The 18,511-nt window shown below is 44.3% G+C and overlaps 2 protein-coding genes across 3 annotated transcripts in view; one reads left to right on the top strand and one right to left on the bottom strand.

The window, feature by feature from the left end:
- Positions 1–7,990, top strand: part of ENPP6 (ectonucleotide pyrophosphatase/phosphodiesterase 6) — a 32,095-nt gene extending 24,105 nt beyond the window's left edge. The window contains exons 6-8 of the mRNA XM_053975498.1: positions 236–373; positions 4,343–4,466; positions 5,257–7,990. Coding sequence (XP_053831473.1) covers positions 236–373; positions 4,343–4,466; positions 5,257–5,480 — 486 coding nt within the window. The 3' untranslated portion in view covers positions 5,481–7,990. The remainder of the gene's footprint in view (positions 1–235; positions 374–4,342; positions 4,467–5,256) is intronic.
- A 7,080-nt stretch (positions 7,991–15,070) lies between these two features.
- Positions 15,071–18,511, bottom strand: part of STOX2 (storkhead box 2) — a 40,639-nt gene continuing 37,198 nt past the window's right edge. Inside the window, exons 7-8 of one of the 2 annotated variants that reach the window (XR_008436723.1) lie at positions 15,936–16,074; positions 15,071–15,678 (exon numbers count right to left, since the gene is read on the bottom strand). Coding sequence is in view for 1 of the 2 variants with exons in the window: in XM_053975492.1 (XP_053831467.1) it covers positions 16,046–16,074 (29 nt within the window). In the remaining variant the exon portion in view is untranslated. Of the gene's footprint in view, positions 16,075–18,511 lie in introns of both variants that reach the window. The other variant, XM_053975492.1, reaches the window with a different exon arrangement.

The following is an 18,511-nucleotide window of genomic DNA, read 5'->3' as shown; positions in this document are numbered from 1 at the left end:
ATAAATACAAATAATATATGAATTCTTATGTGTTTATGATCTGAGTTTTTAGAATCTCCTAAACCACATAAGCAGGTTTTATCCAGCCATGATCTTTGGACAGGCAAAGTCCTGGTGTGAATGTGCCGATGATTAGCCATTACAGGGGATTAGCCATTTTGCAAATCCAGGTGTTTCTATGTACCCATATGATCTTTACAGACATATGGTGTCCTAACATTCATTTGTTTTGCAGATATATCAAAAATTGAAAGCTGTGGAACACATGGATGTTTATAACATACAGGATATTCCAAACAGGTTTTTCTACAAAAAAGGAAAATTTGTGTCTCCACTAACTCTCGTGGCTGAAGAAGGATGGTTCATAGTAGAGGTAAAATATAGAAGCAAAATACTTAGACAGGAACGTGAAAAGGTGCAATATATTGCTGATCATTGAGTTAAAGTCAATGGGCTGACGACAAAACTAATGTCAAATTCTGCTGTGTGCTTAAAAGAACTTAACAGTATTGCAGCTATCCTAAACGCAGACAGTTAAATAGTCAAGATGCCTCTTTTTTCTTTGTTGTCATAAAGCAGTAGTTCTTGTATTTCACATTCCAGTTTTGTTGCCCTACTCTTCTTCCCCCCTTGCCATCTACCTTCATTTCAGGCACAAAAAGAGTGTTTCCATTTCAAGTCCTTATTATTCCCTCCATTCAGCAATACCTTGTGGCAATTTTTCCTTCTGCCTAGCTTTCCTTCCATCAGACTGTCCTAAAAACGCCCCATTTCTCCCAAGCCTACCAGTCTGAAAAGGGTCAGACTGGAGATTTACTCCTCAGAGATTCCCAGTGCACACACTGAATACCTGGGAACTTGTTAAGCAGAGAACCCAGACATGAAGAGATTTTTCATACTAACTTATTTTCTTACTTTGAATTGTTGTTGTTATTTTGTCCTTGTGTCACTACCGGGCACCTCTACATTATAGATACTAATTGCAGCTCAGCACAGCTCAGAGCGTGAGACAACTGTGTATCTTCTAAGGAGATAAACTGAGCAGTGGTGTTAAGTTATTTGCCCAAGGCCATACATGAAGTCAGTAAGCTGGCAACAGAACCACGGAGTCCTGGATTTCTTTTGTGTCCCAGCATAGTCAGTGCACTTTGTTGCCTTGTAGGTTTTTGTAACTCAGCTGAGCAACTTTCATGGCCTTCAGAGCTACTGCTCACCAAGCTTTTCTCAGTCCACACTACCACATTTCTCACTAGCCAACATGAATTTAGCATAATAGTTTCTACAGTTGAATAAAAATGCACCTCTAAAAAAAACTGATGGCTTTTGAATACAGCTGGGTGAGTACCACATTTCTGATTAAAAAAGAAAAAAAAGCATAAAAAGCCAGAGTTAAGATTTAGACAGATAAACTAGGAATATGAAACATTTTCTGCAAAATTATTTTTAAAAAATACAACTAAACTCTCTCTTACAAAAGTTCAAAATAGAACATTTTTATATGTTCTGTAGGAAATGAAAAAGCACTTAAAAATCTTTGAAAGTCTGACAAACCTTAATAACAGTGCAGCAAACACTGCTGCTATGATAATTATTTCTGTCTCTCTGCCCATTCCTTCCCATTGTTTCTGATTTTCAAGAATGTCCTCTCATTAATGCTGTCAGATTTTCCTTCTCTTCAGTACATTTTCATTATCTGTGAATGGGATATGAAAATGAAAGTTTCCTGTCATATTTTTAAAGAAATTATTGAGCCTTCTATTATACTTCCTGCCCAAACCACTGAAGAGAGGATGTGCAGCTCTTCCCTGTCATGCTCCCAGGGTTTTTAAAGTCTCTGTTAGCTAGTGGATAGCTAAAAGCTGTTTGAAAAAGGGGATTTTGTTGTTGGTGGTGGTTTTTGAAAGAGACAAAGGAGGTGTATCTGGAAAGTTGTTTTCCTCATCACAGAGCATAGGAACTGAAGTCCATCTATGTTTTGGTTAAAGCAGGATGAGGAGGGATTTTGTGCTGTATCAAAGCTGATCTGCTCATATGACCTTGTTCCCTTCACACGAGTGAGTGGTCCCCATCCTTTGGGCCTAAGATCCCCCAGCTGCTCTCCTGTGTGCAACAATGGTGTTAGCCCTCAGGGCTGCATGCTCACTCTCTACCCATCCCATGTACTTTCCCAACATTTAGAGATCAATTGCAGCACATTTTCTAAACATGCACATGCAGGGAAAAGTCCATGGTCCACAGTCTCAGATACGCCTGTTTCATCTTTGACAAGGATTGCTAGCCCAGGCTTAGTCTGAGTATGAAAAATTACATCTCGGACAAGTTCTCCATCCTATTTGGACTTGCCAGGCAGGCACACTAGTGTGCTGCCAGTGTCCTGGCCCCAGAGAAGCCGCAGGAGTTTTTGGGGTTTGCTGTAAGGCAGAGCCTGATGCTCCAGAAGGACAGTGCTGCGATTCTTGTACAGCCCTGTCCCTCAAGCTACTGCCATTAGTGGTTCCATTTCATGAGCTCTCACTTCAGCTGCAGTTATAAAATTAGTAGTGTGTTTTCTGACTCAACTGGCACCAAAAAGGATGGTAATTACTGTGCCTTTGACTGCACATTCTGTTGTGAGTAGGTGTCTCCTGATGTCTGGGTGGGTTATGGAAAGCACACCATCTCCTCCTGCATTTGATATTTCTGGGGAAGCAACTGTGTCCAGGACATCTGCTAAGACCGTGGAGGGGTGTAGGTATGGCAATGTCATGATGCTGCCAGAGAACCACCAGAAATTTAAATGTGACTTCACTTGTCTGAAGCTGATGCTAGAAAATGCTGTGCATATTGCCTGATGGCAAGCAGCACACTTAATCCCCAGGAATCATGGGAAGCTACAGCATAAGGAGGAGCTATGGCAGGAAGAGGAGAAGGAGCTGTTTTGCTCCTTCGCTTGGTCTGAGCAGGAAAATATATGGGGACAGGAAAATAAATTTGTTAGCTAAAATAGTTTCATTTAATCTCGAACAGATTACCCAGAGAAACTGTGGAGTCACTCACACTGGAGATGTTCAAGAACTGTCTGGATGCAATCCTGTGCAATGTGATATAGGAAAACCCTGCTTGAGCAGGGAGGTTGGACCAGATGATCTACTGTGATCTCTTCTAACCTGACCCTTTCTGTAGTATTCTGGAATTATCTGGTACATCTGCTGAGTATTACATTTTCTTTCTTAAGGAAGAAGATAAAAATCAGACAAAATAAATGTTTATAAAAGGAAAGGGATCCTCACTTATTCTGCTTCACCACCTGCAGGAGCTGCAGCACTTGCCCGAAGTGGCGATGTGGGAAACTCTTTTGGGGCATCTTCTGTCCTTCTGTGCCCGAGTGTGAAGGCTAGACCTGGACACTCTAGAGGACTGTGCAGCTCCTTCTCTGTAATTATCAGAGAAATGAATGTCATGGGTCTGATGAACTGTCAGTTGATGTTCTTTGTTTAAGTGAAATTCCTGCCATAGTTTTGGGGTAATGTGGATTGCCACATCTGTCTGCTGCTATCCCTAAGGAGCATGGGACAGGAGAAACTCATGGACAGGTTGCTCCAGCTTTTTGATCAGCTCCTAGGGACTGCTGCTCTGACAGATATGGCACGGTTGTAGGTAAAAGCTGTTAATACAAAGCAGGAGAAAGTAAGGAAGGAATTTAAAAGTACCTCTTAAGTGCAATATGGGCTAGGAAGAACAAGATTTATAATGATAAATTAATAAAGCATAGATCCATTGAGCAAGGAAATAAAACAGAGTATAGGCCACAGAGAGTGGGACTGTCTCAGGTCAGAGCCAGTGTTCCCTGGAACAAACCTCATTGCTTTAATACAAAAACAAGTAGGGAGAAGAAATAATAATTAGAAAATATCTAGTAGAGGTGATATTTGTATTGTTAGGCTGACTACTCAAATGGAGCAAAAAATTACTTATTTTTCTAAGGTATCAATGGCATGTGGGGCAGAACAACACTCCAGTAAACCCACGGAAGTGCATGGCGCTGGGTGGGAGAGCAGTGCTGCAGGTATGGGGAGAGGGACAGCACCTTCCTTACACATCACAAATGACTGTGGTACTTTGTGCTTGTGGCAGAAATCTACATGAGTTGTCCTTGCCTCCCAGCTGGGAGGTGGTTACTCACTGAGACAGCAAAGGCTGTCAGGAAGGGGTCACCCCTCCTGGGCATGAGCTCCTGTGCAGGTCACAGCAGTGTGGGGCCTGAAGGGGTGGTACAGCACATGGAGACACAACACGGCACCCCACAGTGCCCCAGCACAGCCCAGCAGGCAGGCACTAACCATGCTCTGCTGTTGTCACCCAGAGCAGGGACAAGCTGCCCTACTGGGAGAACGGGACGGGGAGGAAGGAGGCCTGGCAGAATGGCTGGCATGGCTACGACAATGAGCTCATGGACATGAGAGGCTTCTTCCTCGCATATGGACCAGGTACAGTGACACCATCCCTGGTGTTCTACTTCCCCTGCAGCCCCACAGTCCTCACTCCTGCATCCCTGCAGCCCCTGGCATATCAGGACCCTGATGTAGCACTCTGTGACACCCAAAAATACAAATAGATGGCAGGATTTCCTCACTATGGAGGGTTTGTTGCACTGCATCTATTTTATAGCTGAAGAAACAGGGTAGAGAGATGTGAAGGGATTTGGTCAGCCTTTCTCTGATGTCCCAGTGCAGTTACTAACTCTTTGCCCTGTTTTCCTAAATTTTGGCCTAAATTTTCAATTTTATTTGAAACACATGAATCCTGCTTTTGTTGGGGAATTCAGACTCGCTACAGCAGGGCACTTTCTTTGGCAAGTCTACCTCACCCACCTGTCTGATGGGCAGACACAAAACTCCTGGTTTCTACTTCATCAGGCCCTTTAAACAGGGCAGGGCACCAGGTAGAGCACCAGGCTAATTATATTGCACCAGTGAAAGCAGAATGTACAATACAATTACGTCAGGCTACTACATCTGTCAAGCACATGCAGTAAAGTAGCTCCTGTACTTAAAAATTCAGGGTTTTTAAAAATTTTTTAGAATAAATTTGGTCTAGAAGTAAAAATAATTAATAAAATTGTTTAAATTAATGTTTTTGATGAGCTATGCTCTAAATTGTATAGCATGCCACATCCCAGCTTGGTGGGTAAGTCCCAAGAAAGGCAAAGGAGCCCTTGCCCCACAGCACCCCACATTCCAGGGTTGCATGATGCCAACTCCTCTCTTTTGCCTGCAGATTTCCGATCCAACTACCGAGCGCCTCCCATCAGATCTGTGGATGTTTACAACATCATGTGCAGCCTGGCAGGAGTACAGCCACTGCCCAACAATGGCTCCTGGTCCAGGGTGGAGTGCATGCTCCGAAACACAGCCCCCTTGGCACCACTCCCACCATGCAGCAGCTGTGTCCTGGCACTAGCTCTGCTCTCCCTGTTCACCAGGCAGATCTCCTTACTGTGATTCCTGAACAATGTCAGTCAGTGTCACCAGCAACTCCATCCTTCTCTGTTTGTTTTTTTAAAGTTCTTCATTTGAATAATAGCTTCATTAATAGAGTGCTGTCCCCCACTCCTCCATTGTGCTCCACCAGGCATGAATCTGACCCATCCTGCATTTACAATGGTATTAACATGAAGCCAGGTTTTCTGCTGCTCCAAACACAGTTAGGGACAGTGGTGTCACTTACCTACATTTACAGCACTGCCAGTGAGGGCAGAATCCTGGCTGGGTATCCACAAAGTTTTCTGGTGGGTGCACATGAGGATCTCTGAGCATCAAACACATCTCACCCCAGCATCTTTCACTGAGGAGCTCACTCTGGTTCACCATACTGAGAAGTTCAGGAGTGGAGACCAACCTCTCTGCATTTAGCTGGGTTCATCCCGGTTCACCCCTACATCTCCAGCTCCAGCAGAGCCCCATCTTCTCCTTACAGCATCAGCCAATCCCTATCTATACAGACACACATTTAAAGAGCCAAGAGCTTTGCTGAGGGACTATAATGCTGAGAGAGGTGGGTCAGCAGGAGAGCAGTGAGAGCATCATAGTTCTCTCAGCCTTTCCTTCTTAATTTGCACCAGCATGAGTACTGGCTCTGCCCATTTCCAGGGCCAGGCTTTCCTCACAGACCACAGCAGAAGGAAATGATGGGAAAGAAGAAAGTGACACAAATCCTCCACTTCAAATCCAATGGGAAAATGAACAGACATCTGGACACACAAAGGTCAGGAGAACATAGGATGAGGAAGCCTGGCTTTTAACAGCCTCTCTGCTTTTCCTGGTGAAGATAATATCATCTGATCATGTTTTGATGTTTTATACCCATTTGCATTTCTACAGGTTTTTTCAACATTTACTGCTCTTCTATCAGATTTTGCTTTCTATACCTCTGCCTGGTGATCAGCACATTTCCTTTTATTCTGCAGCAGGGAGATGTACACTGATACATCTCCCACCCTCCCAGCTAATCGTGGTGATTTTTTCTACCATGGGCTATCAAGCACAAGCAAAGGTGTAACAGCAAAGTTAAATTAAACAGCAGGAGAGGATAGAGCTGTTGCCAGAGGTGCCTTCAGGAGTGCACAGCACTTTATCTGATATACCTCTGAACCAGGAGCTTTCAGCAACAAACTGCCTTTGGAAGGACTGAGGTCCCTCCCCATGTAAAACAAACCTCCAGGACTTACTACTCCTCTGGATCCAGAGACAAGCACGATCCTGGTATGTGTGCTACAGTGCATTTAAGGGTGAATGACTACACTGTGGGGAAAAAAAAAACAAACACCAAATTGAACTTGACAAAAGACTTCTGTAATAGCTGTAAAGATTTATGTAATGTGTTATTAAAGCTCAAGTGAACCATCAAATCAATTGGGAGAAAAATGGAAAAAAATCAGGCTTTGTTATTAGACTGTTGAGTATAAAAGGCAATTTAATGCTTTCGAAGCATTTGCAGTAGCTGTAAAACAAGCACCTATTGTTCAGAGTTCCCTGTTGCTCTTTAATGGACCAGGCTCAATGAAATCACTGGAGCACATTTTTAAAGGAAAAAAAAAAAAAAAAGTCAGTATACAAGATAACTAAATTACCAAGTTTTGTCTGAAAATCATCAGGATAGATGCCATCAGTGCCTGCTAACCCCTCCACAACATGCCATTTTAAGTCTTACCAGCAAGCAGAAGCCAAGGTCTTCTTACAGAAGAAATGTTTCTAAAGGTATAAGGGTATATTCAGCTCCTCAGTTATACAAACAGAAATTGAAAATAACAAATTTGGTCCCTTGATTGTTCCGCGATGGGCTATGACACATGAAATCAAAACTGATCCTTGTGAGTACTTTGTGTAACTCATTTTTGTCAGTGTTCATGTGCAAATACTGAAGGGTAAATCCAATTGCAGTATGATTTGTTTGACTTTAATGCAAGCATTGTGTTTATGGTAAAAGGTACTTGGTCTGTAAAAGCAAAATTTGATGGCAGACCTTCAAGAAGCTCACTGGCTTCAGGCGAACTACAGCTCATTATTTTTTGGAAAGTGCATCTTTCGTCCTCAGAAATGTCATACCTCTGAATCAATTCACCTTCTCATTCAAAAATCAAGTGTCTTAACTCTTGCCTATTTTTCTGTATACTATGCAATGGAGGTGGGTGTATTTTAAAACCTATTTCTGAATGATGTTTTTATACAATGACTGATTGTGAATGAGTGAGTAATTCTAAAAATGGTGTTAGAAAAAGCACTTCTTTGTAAATACTGTAAGATTTTTGAAGAAAAAAATAGCCCAAAACCTTCCCCTCAACACTTTGCCTTTCTTGTCTAATTGCTGCATCAAAGTGTGATAAACAGTGTTTGAAGCTTGTGCTGATTAATTATCAGAAAGACGAATGATAACATTGTTTAGAGTTTAAAAGTTAAAAGTTAAAAGTTGTCAGCATGTAAATTAAGGACATTAAATGCATCACACAAGATGATGTAGCTTGTATATGCAGTCCTTTTTTCCACATGTATTTCGTTATTTAATGTTTTGAACATCCATCCTATTCATCCTTTTGAACATGTCATTCCCACTAGGCAATGGACATGACAAAACATTTTGCACTTCTAAGAAGAGAGGTGAGCCCTGGATGCTCTCTCCAAACTCACTTCTCTAAGCCTACTGTGTCACCATCACATCGGCTGTTTGCACAGAAATTAAGAACATTTTCCCTGGTATGAGAGTGTATTAGGCTCAGGCTGTCCAGAGCCCCCCTTTCCCAGTGGGAGATGGTGCAAATGTCAACAAGACCTTGAAAACCAGTACTACAGGCCTCAAGGATAATGGGGCCCTACTCCACTCTAAGCTCCACAAACCAACAATGTCCATGGAAGAGACTAATTTAATAGAAGTCTCCAAGCCTACTCAGTAGAATTTATCTCCTTTTCCTTATATTAACTGACCACAGAGCAGGGAGTGGATGATGGAGGAGGACAAGTGCAGGTACGCCAACGAGTCCTTTAATTTCCAGCCAGACTCCCTCTGAACCAGTAGCACTGCCAAGGTCTGCCAGAGATGCTCCCCTCATGTTCCATGAACATGGGTCCTCAGAAAAGAGAGGTGCTGAGGGACTACCTGCACAGGAATAACAGTGTCAGCTCCCCATAACAGTGCCAAAAATGGCAATTTCACAGCTAAATGAGATGAGCCCTTTTTACCAATGACCTTGGTGGCCATGCAAGTGGCATGGCTAGCTCAGGCTCAGCGGGTGAGCCCTCCAGCATCCCTCCAGATGCAGCCTGCATTGCCTGAACAGACTGCAGCCCCGTGGAGACACTTTCTCATTGGCCCAGACACCAGCCTGCACCCTTCACAAGTACAGAGACTTTGCAAATAAGGGGTGAATGAGAACGTTTTGTGGTGCTGGTCATCTTCCTTGTCTCCTAACTAATACATCACAATACATCACAAAATCACAGAGTATTCTGAGTTGGAAGGAACCTGCAAGGATCATCAAGTCCAACTCCTGACCCTTCACAGGACCATCCTCAAGAATCACACCATGTGCCCAAGAGTATTGTCCAAATGCTTCTTGAATTCTGTCAGGCTTGGTGTTGTGGCATCTGTCAGATGTTAACCCATACACCTCACGGGGAGGTGCAGACCAAATGAGCTCTGGCCGCTGGAAAGTGAAAGGCATTGGAAAAGCTCCGTGTAACATTTCCTCACCTTCTTTTCCCTGTAGGGCTGTAGCAGACAGGGCAGGTCGCAGCAAATCCAACTGGAATTTTTTAAGAAAACATGGCCTGATGATGAGGAAGGTTAGAAACCCTGTATTTTAGAACAATAAGTATTTAACAGTTGTTTTAAAAGACAACTTTCACATACACAGAAAAACATTTTTTGTGTAAGTATCAAAACACATCTAAGTTAAGGGAAAGTTAAAAAATAAAACAGGATTGCAGTTGGCTGGACACGGTAATTCTCAAGCATCATAGAGATGGACTGCATGGATTGCATGGACTGTATGGATTAGTCTGATATTTCAAACACATGGAAATTGCTATGGACTTAAAAACCAGTATGACGTTATCCCAAATGTGTATCAATTACATACACCACTTCAGCGCTGCCAGCCCAGTTTCATCAGGAAACCACTCTGAGCTGCCAGGCAGCCTGCCCTGGTCTGGCTCTAGCCCAGCCAGGTCTGCCCGAGATGCGGAACGCCTTGAGCAGCCGCACCACCGTACCAAGGCTGCTGCGGGTCTGTTGCCCTCCGCTGGACCCGCTCCAGGAGCTCCACGTCTCTCTTGGACTGAGGAGCCCAGAACGGGACACAGATTTCCCCACACGCCGCCTCTCCCCCTCGCTCGCCCATTTTCCGCCCGCCAGGCGGAGCGGGGAGGCCGCGGCCCTGAGGGCGGGCGGGTGGAGCCCGGCCCGGCCGCGCCCCCTGCCGGCCTGCCCGCAAAGCGCGCCGTGGGACAAACGGGATCCTTGCCTTCAGTGAGGAGAGGAGGGACTGGGACTTCTCCTTCCTTCTGCGCCTCTCATCGCAGCTTTTCCTCTTTCTCCCCTTTAACTCTCCCGGTACCCTTTGCGCTCCTCACCCCAAACCTGCTGCTTCCACGTAGCACTCTGAGCAAGCTTCCCAGCTGCTCCTGCTCCTGTTTCCACTGGAGGACGAGTGGAGAGAGCAAGACCTTCGTGTGTTTGTGGCCCTAAATGATCCAAGAGAGGAACCAGCTGGATGTAATCCCCACTCTCAGCACTTGGGCTGCATCTCAAGCTGTCTTTGTTGTCCTTATAGTCAGATCCCACTGGTGGGGAACAAAGTACACAAAAGCAGGGAGGGCAGGGGAGGGGAGGGGAGGGGAGGGGAGTGACGCACCTGTGGCTCTTCTACTTGTGTCCACTTGAAGCTTGGCTCGAGGTTGAAAGCAGAATCCTTGGGTCAGATGTCCCAGCAGCACCACACTGGGAACTCTGAGCTTTTGTCAGCACAGGAGAACTCAGACTAAAACAGTCACAGGTAGCAAAGAAATGGTGAGGAGGGATATGAAGAGTGGGCTGAGGAAGGGGAAATTCAGTGCCCACTTTCCACACCAGCACAGATCAGGGCTTAGCTGAGCTCCAGGGAGTTGATTTTGATCCTCCCTTGGTCGCAGCAACTGAGGCATTGTAGTATTAGGATTGTGTCTGACTTCAGGAGCAAGGGACACCAGTGCATGCATAGAAGATGTTCTTCCGTCCCTCAGCAAGGGGTTGCAGGCAGCCAGCCCCAAAATGTCAGCATTCTCTGCTGGGAACACATAACCCACCAATTTTCTGTGGCTGCCAGAGTGGGCATTGACAGCTCTTGATCAGCCTTCTGTTTTTCCCAAGAAATTAATAATACACTAAAACATTACTCATCACTTAGGTACTTTGTTCGATGAATATTAATTAAGCCTCAAAATTGGATGGAGACCCTGTCTTTGCTTCCTTGCCAGATAGAAAAAGGGAGGCTGAGGTGGCATCAGCTGTTGCAAAATCTTTGGAATGCAGGTCAGGCTTGCAGAGGATCATCCACAATCCCTACTGAACACTCACTCCGCCTGCTTGCTCTCATGGGCTGCCTCTGTGCAAAGGCTCCTGGCCACATAAATGTATTTAACTGGGCCATGTGTCCATTAGGGGCAGTTTTAACCTTTCTTCAGCGGTCCCATGTGCTGCTCATCCTACATCACTAAAACAACCAGTGCATTGGCATTCACTGTACCCCCTGTTCAGGTTAGTTTTAACCCTGCAAGGACATGACCATGCCAAGTGACTCAGCAGGAGTCTGCTTCTGATTTCCAAGAGGTGCCTCACACCCTCCACATGATCTCTGGGCAGAAGAAGGCTCTGACAAACTAAAAATTAATTTTTTGGAAGGGCTTATTTGCCTCCCAATGTATCCATCCATCCATCCATCCATCCATCCATCCATCCATCCATCCATCTGTAAATTGCACTCTCCCTTGATACTTTTTCCATATATTCCCTACTGGTGGAGCTTTAGAGTGCAAGACTTTGTGTCCTTGCTTTCCAGAGTAGGCAGCAATGTGGTTCTCATCTTTCAGCTCATTCATTGTCCATGAGAATGCAAAGGCTGAGAGAGAGGTAACCCTGCTGACTACATCCCAACTGAGTAGATTCTGTAAGAGAGAGCAAAAGCAGCCCTTGCCCATCCATGAAGGGATTCTCCAATCACAGCTATAACAAGGAAATAATTTTGGGCTTAAAAACTAAGATTTTGTAGTAGTCTTCAAATAGCAGCTGTGAAAGAAGACAAAAAAAAAAGCAAAAAAAAAAAAAAGCTGAATGTTTTTAAGGTGGAATTCAAGCAGTTTATGAGCTGGATTATACAAACTGCTTGCTTACACTGCTGCAGGGGCTGGGTGAAACATCCTGAAACATCCCCTCCTGCCTTAATCTCATGTGGTTCCTTGCAAGAACAATTCTGACAAAGAAAAATAACTATTTTTCCCTCTCTAAACAGAATAAAATTGTGAGGGCACTGAGCTTTCTTAGCATTTCATACAGCTTCTTTTATAAAGAACAAATGGGATGAACAAACCCAGGTCCTCTGTGTAGAGAAGAAGATATTTCATATCCATCATGTGAGGAGCTTTCCAGCAGAAGAAACTCTTTTATGCAGAAATAGCTGAGTGCAGCCTGTAAAGGCCTAGCAATTAATCACGCACTTGAAGAAATACAACACGCTCATAGAGGCTGAATTTTAAATGCTTGCTGCTCCAGTTTGGACAGTGACAAATTAAGGCCCCCACAAAAGCAGGTGTGACTCTTGAAGAAGCCCTCTGAGGGCAATTAAAAATGGGAAACCAGCTGGTAACTGTGCAGATGTGACAGCTAGGGCAGCTCAGGAAATTAATACAAAGGAGAAGGATGGAGGAATAAATGGTGTAGGAGTTGAGGCAATAGAAACAGGACCAGCTCTCCACAGGGGGTTGCTCCACAGCAGGTGAAGTGTGGGATGTGCAAAGTGGTGACAGCCACATATCCCCATTGCCCTGGAGAGCTGCCACAGACAGGCTTCAAATGAATCTCTCACTGAAGGACCCCAAAAACCAGAGGAGCTGCTGCTTTGTGTGTCACACAGTTTCCCCTGATGCCCAGGGGAAGGCTGCATTCAAGGATGTCTGAAGCAGATGGCTTGGGCACATCTGAAATTGTCTGTGGTACCCTGTGATGGAAAAGGCAAGGGATGAGGTCAAGGGTGGATCTTCCCAAATCAGTTTCAATGAGCTCCAATCCAACAGGTAATATCCAGACAGGTTTCACATACAGTGCTTCATTGTTCCTGGTCAGTTCATTGTCTCCAGTGTTCACTGTTCTGAATCAGCCAAGAAAATGGTAGTTTGTCCCACTGAAAATACAACAAATAATTCAGATACATGACAGATTAGAAGAAATTTGTTGTTTTCCATTAGGGGTACTATTTAGGAAGTGTGAACAAAATTATAAATAGTTCAATGCAAACAAACTATGTATCAGTACAAGCCAGAGCTCCTCATCCCATTTGGAAAATGATGTCTCCATGATTTTCATCACAATTTCTCAGTGCTGTTCCTCACACATCTACTCCTACCCTGCCTTTCTCCACATATCTAGTGTGTATGAGGCATCACTGGGACAGAATTTACCTTCTACCAAAATGCAAGCTGGGGGACTGTTCCCATCAGTCTGTTCTTCTAAAGTAGTTTGTTGATAAAAATCTCTTTCCTGTTGTGAATTATATGGACTATTTCTCAGAAAAAGTTGTCAACACAGATCATTATAGATTACTTTTTCTGTTGGTCTTTCCCCCCCTTGTTCATAGGAAAGGTGTACTCCTGTTAATGTTAATCTTTGGCATCCTTCCAGGAAGCTGAGCAAAACAGCATTACATTTGAGACTGCTGATAAAAGGGCAGAATGGACAAGTTCTTTACCAGTTTCAACCTCTAAATAAAAAGATCTCTCTAGTGAAGAGCTGCTCGGCCACTTGCCTGACTCTGTGAAGCTGAGTATTCTCTTCTCTCTTGAAAAAAAATGTCTTGTTTTGTTTTCCCTATTTCCAGTACAGTGTTGAAGCATAGGAAATTTTCTGTGTAAAAGGAGCTCTCTTTCTGTGTTCCCCTCCAACACTTGCTGCTTGTGACCAGTGTGGGTCATGATAGTCCTAACAACTCCTAACAGTGTCATTCTAGCCAGAATGCCAAATAATAAGGCAGGTGGGCAGCTTCACTGTATGAAAGTACCATTCACAGTACCTCAGTACCTGGGCACAGATAGTCATTGCAGCACAGAGACCTTCTTCTATCTAACAGCTTTGTGTGATAAACACACCCTAAGACTGAATAAATTATTTTATAACAAGCTCATCATCTAGGGTCTCAGCCAGGGACAAGGGCCCCAGCTGGCCAGGAACAAACCCAGCTGCAAAAAGCAGGAATTCTTTGCCAAAAATCCTGCAAGGGTGGAAGAAAGGATGCAACCAAAGAGAGCCATGAACACAGCCTGAGGCTGGACTGAGCACACCAGCAGCAGCCACAGGGTGAAGATGATCTCTGCCAGCACTTCTCCTCTGTTCAAAGGGATGGTAATGGGCTAATTTGGAACTGGCAATAGGTAAACAAAGAGAAGAAATATGATGAATCTTACAGAATGATCTGAACCTGTTCTGCATCCCCCCTTCCAGTTCCCCTGACAATCACAGCTAGAAATGGAGAAGCTTTCAAGTGATGTTTAAAAGGTTTCATGTACCAGCATGGCCAACAGAGCCAACAGCAAAACTTGCCTGCCTCCAAGAAGGGACAAGAGAAGAAGAAATTGTTTGGTGCTCATTCATCTTCCTCCTGTAATCTGTGGTGTCTCGCGACTGCCCTCAGTGGCTGCACCATCTCCTGACCCCGGCTGGGCATTGCTCAGGGACACCACATGCTTACAGTACAACCACAGACACATCAGAATATTCCAGTATCAGTTGCTATTTATTTTAAGTCTGTATAAACCATGAAGGCAGGCAAATGTAGTTTCCCACCTCAGCTGGTTTTGGGAGTTCGGGATCCTCCAGCCTTCCAATAATGCAAAGAATTTTTTCTGCTGTCTTGAACTGATATTCCTTCTCCAGCTGCTGGTCCTAACTGTGAATCCCCTGCTACAGAAGTACATACTCACATTCCTCTGTCCTCGAGTTTTCCTCTTTATTTTGGTGGACTCTCTCAGGATTTTAAGCCCTGATATTCCAATAGCCTCATTTTCCTTATGGAGAACGGTATCCACCCTCCTTCTCTTCCCCTTTAGTTGCAGAGATCCCAATTTGGAAGAAATCTGGGCAGAAGCTGGTTTCTTCTACCTGCTAACCTGTCTATTCATGGAGACCCAGGCCAGAGTTGCACCCCTGACTGCATTATCCATGGCACAAAGCAGCAGTCAGGAGACACAGAATAAAGAATAAACAGTATGTGCCAATATAGTCTAGAGATTATACTATTCTTTTTATTTTTACCAAGAAAGAAAGACAGACAAAGAAAAAAAAAAAAAAAAAAAAAAAAAAAAAAAAAAAAAAAAAAAGCCAGCAGGTGAGACTAACTCCCTTGTTCTTCTCTGTCTTGAGAACCTGGTGGTCTCAACTGACTGGACCTGATGACCTTCTACTAATCTAGTGTCAAAAAAGGCAGCTTCCTGTTCCACAACATCCCAAGCAACTAATTTTTAGAAAGACAAACAGTTCTGAAACTGCAATGGTCTAAATATTTTAAGGCAATAATCTTTCATTAGTTTCTGGATCAAAAAAGGTCCACCTATCTCCTGGCAAGTGTTTTAAATGCAGTGAAAGAGCTTTTCAAAGCTGTTTGTCATTCTGTAAAGCTTTAGCTTTCTAGGTTTTTTTTCTTACTCCTGTGTGCAAAAATGAGTGGGTTTTTGCTTTGTTTGTTTTCCTGTACTAACTGTGATTTGTGAAACTTGTTTGCTGCCTAACAGCAAAGCATGAGAGGTAATTGTCTCTTGATATTGGGTTATAGATAACAATAAAACCATAAAGGCAAAGGGGTCTACCTTTTAGGAGGAGCAATAAATATATTGCCTGCCTTAGGTCTGAGGACTCCTGAGTTTCTTCATCATTAATTCATAATAAACCTCCAGGGTCTACTGGCACCTACTAACAAATAAAGCACTGTGGTTACAAGATAGAATGACTTTCTTCATAAGTAAGAAGTAATTGGGGAGGAGAAGATGGGACACAGCCCATGATGCCAGGAGGGCTCTGGGGAGCTGCCAGCCTGCCAGGCGCAGGAGCCATGGGACAGCAGAACAACAGAGCTGAGGAGCATTTTAGGTTTATGTGTCCTGCTCCTCCATGGGGCAAGGCAAGTGGAGAGGGCTCCAGTTGGGGTTCCTCTGTGGACTTGGCACCTCTGTTCCTCAGGCTGGTCACCAGGGTGGCCTTGTGCACTTGCACCATGATGGACAAAATGGTTCCTGCCCCTCTCCTCCTGCCGGCCCTGATGCCTCTGCCACAGACTTCAAAGTCCCCTGGGAATTTTCATCACTCCTTTAGAAGAAAAGAAAAAAACACACTGCTTTGTCTAGGTTAAAAAAGAAGAGGGAAAAAATAATAGGCAGTTACCTTTTTACTGAGCTGTGCCAGGGTCATGCTATAGGTGAGTTTTACAGCTGAACCAGTTACAAGTATCTTAAAGTCATCATCAGTTTGTGCCACAAAGAAGCACATTAAACTACAGCAGGATGCACAATAGGACTTCTCTGAAAGCTTCACCTTGGGCCCAAGCCAGAGGCTTGCACTAAACTGGACAGAGAAGAACCTCTCCCTCATCACAGCCTGCCCATGATGGGGGTGAGTGGCAGCAAGGGGCTGGGGCCCCACAGCTTTTCAGGGAGGAAGCTGAGACTGAGGTTCAAGGCTACCGAGCAAGGAACAGTGGTGCAGAGGGAAGTGGAAGACCTCACTGTGGAAGCAGGGACATCTACCATCTGCCATAACCAGAAAGTCAAATGTCCCTCTCTGCTGTCCTTGTCCCTGTCATTGCCCATAATCCTAAAGCACACCTAGCCCAAAGGTTTGCACTTCTGAGCCCTTAAGTTTGCAGTCTTGATGGCTACTCCTGGCAGTCACTGCCCAGTGGTACATGCTCAGTGTGCGCATGGTGGAGACAGCAACAGCAGGCTCCAGGTACATGGGTCATGGGTGGGATTTGCATTCAAACCCCTTCCAGTGCACAAGTGGCCTGTAAAGTTAATTACTTAGGTCCTCATTTTCCAAAACCCAGCTAATAGGATCCAAAAAGGCTGTAGTGCTGTGGCTCTTCTCCAGATGTGCATCCTCTGGTACAGAAGTTTCATCAGCAAGTGGTCTAGCAAGTGGAACCACAGCACAGTGTGTGTGGGCACCCAGGACAGCCCTTGCTGGAACACAGCCCTGCTTGCATCTGAAGTGCCAGTGCTGGTGTACCTTTTGACTGCTGCATGAGGAAAGCCTATATCCACAGGAGAGGCCCCTGGCTCTGGCTTGTCCTCTCACTACTGGTACACTACTGAACACACTGGAAGCTGCTACTTTGCAGTTTCCTGCCAGAGTGACCCTCTTTGGCACTTACAAGGCAACTGGCCTGATTTTACCAGCAACAAACACAGGGACAAGAGGAAAGAGATTGAGAGAACTCAAGACAAAAGGCTTCAGGTTTCCCTAAGCAAGCAAGCAAGCAACCAAAGGATATAACTATTTCAGTGTTTCATGCACAGCCATGTTGGTAAATTTATTTACTGTCTTTGCTTACTTTCACATAGCTGGCAGAAGAGGGTTAGGCTTTATGTGCTTATTAGGATGAGAGAGAAGAAAAAGGATGTTAAATAAAAGTACTTGGGATTTCCCGTTCCTTGTCCTCATTCAACGCTTCTGTGACAGATGGGCTAAAAATACTTTGCTAAACATGAGGACCTATGGGCATAGAAGAAAGTTGCTTATAAATGCAAGCTCAGCCATCTCCACACAAAACTGCAGGCAGTTATCAAAGCCCCAGCATCACTGACTGCTCAAAACCCTTCTCTCTTCAAGTACCAGCTACAGTGAACAGGAGTGTCAGAGCCATGGGCTCCTTCCCTGCAGTTTAGGAAAGACTAGTAAGTAGAGGCCATTCTCTTCATATCCATTCTGCAAAGCACAGGTGAATAAATTGCTTTTTTAAGCATTTACCTGAGGTCTTGCTTGATGCCCTGAGGAAGACAGATGTGACCTGGTGTTCCAGTACAGTTAGGGGTTTTGTGTCTTTTCTTTGAGCCCTCAAATCAGAGAGATGCTGGACAGAATAGCACATAGTCTTTAAAAAAAAAACCAGGAGCAGCAGACAAAAGGAGGAAGAGAACAGAAAGGACAAAAATATGGGGCTGTATTTACATTCCTAAACATTTTTGAAATTAAAAACTGCAACAGCATGGCTTGAAGGGATGCTGACAGGAGCACTGCACCTTTCCTGAAGCAGCTGACCACCTTTTCTTCCCTAAGGTCTTTCTGATGAGCAGGGAAAGTGAAAAAGGGAAAGTAATGGAAAAGTGGGAGAAAGACACTCTTAAGATTAGAATGATGTTTTGAGCGGATAGGATGAGAAATGGGCCAGAAGAACTGTCATGTTAAGTAACATGTAGGGAAAAAACTCCCCCAACCTGAAGGAAAGTAAATGTCAAAAAGAAGCAGAAGATGAGGGGATTCAATAGAAGAAGGATATTATAGAAAGTAAGTTATGAGGAAAACAAGAGACTAAAGAAACAGCTGAGAGGCTGATGGAGAAAAAATCTGGAGAGAAGATCTTTTTAAAAGTTATCTTACAGATGTAAGATATCTGTAGATACTGAGGAATGTAAATCTACTCAGTGCTCTCAGCAGAAAGCTGTGACCTAACAGCAAGAGAGTAGTTCTTCAGCCAAGCAGTGGCCCTAACCATTTTTAGTTTGTTACAGGCCATGTTTGACCCAAA

The sequence above is a fragment of the Vidua macroura genome, chromosome 4, assembly GCF_024509145.1.
Source record: "Vidua macroura isolate BioBank_ID:100142 chromosome 4, ASM2450914v1, whole genome shotgun sequence".
Classification (NCBI taxonomy): Eukaryota; Metazoa; Chordata; class Aves; order Passeriformes; family Viduidae; genus Vidua; species Vidua macroura.
The sequence above is the reverse complement of the archived record's forward strand: the minus strand, read 5'-3'. Positions and strand labels throughout refer to the sequence as shown.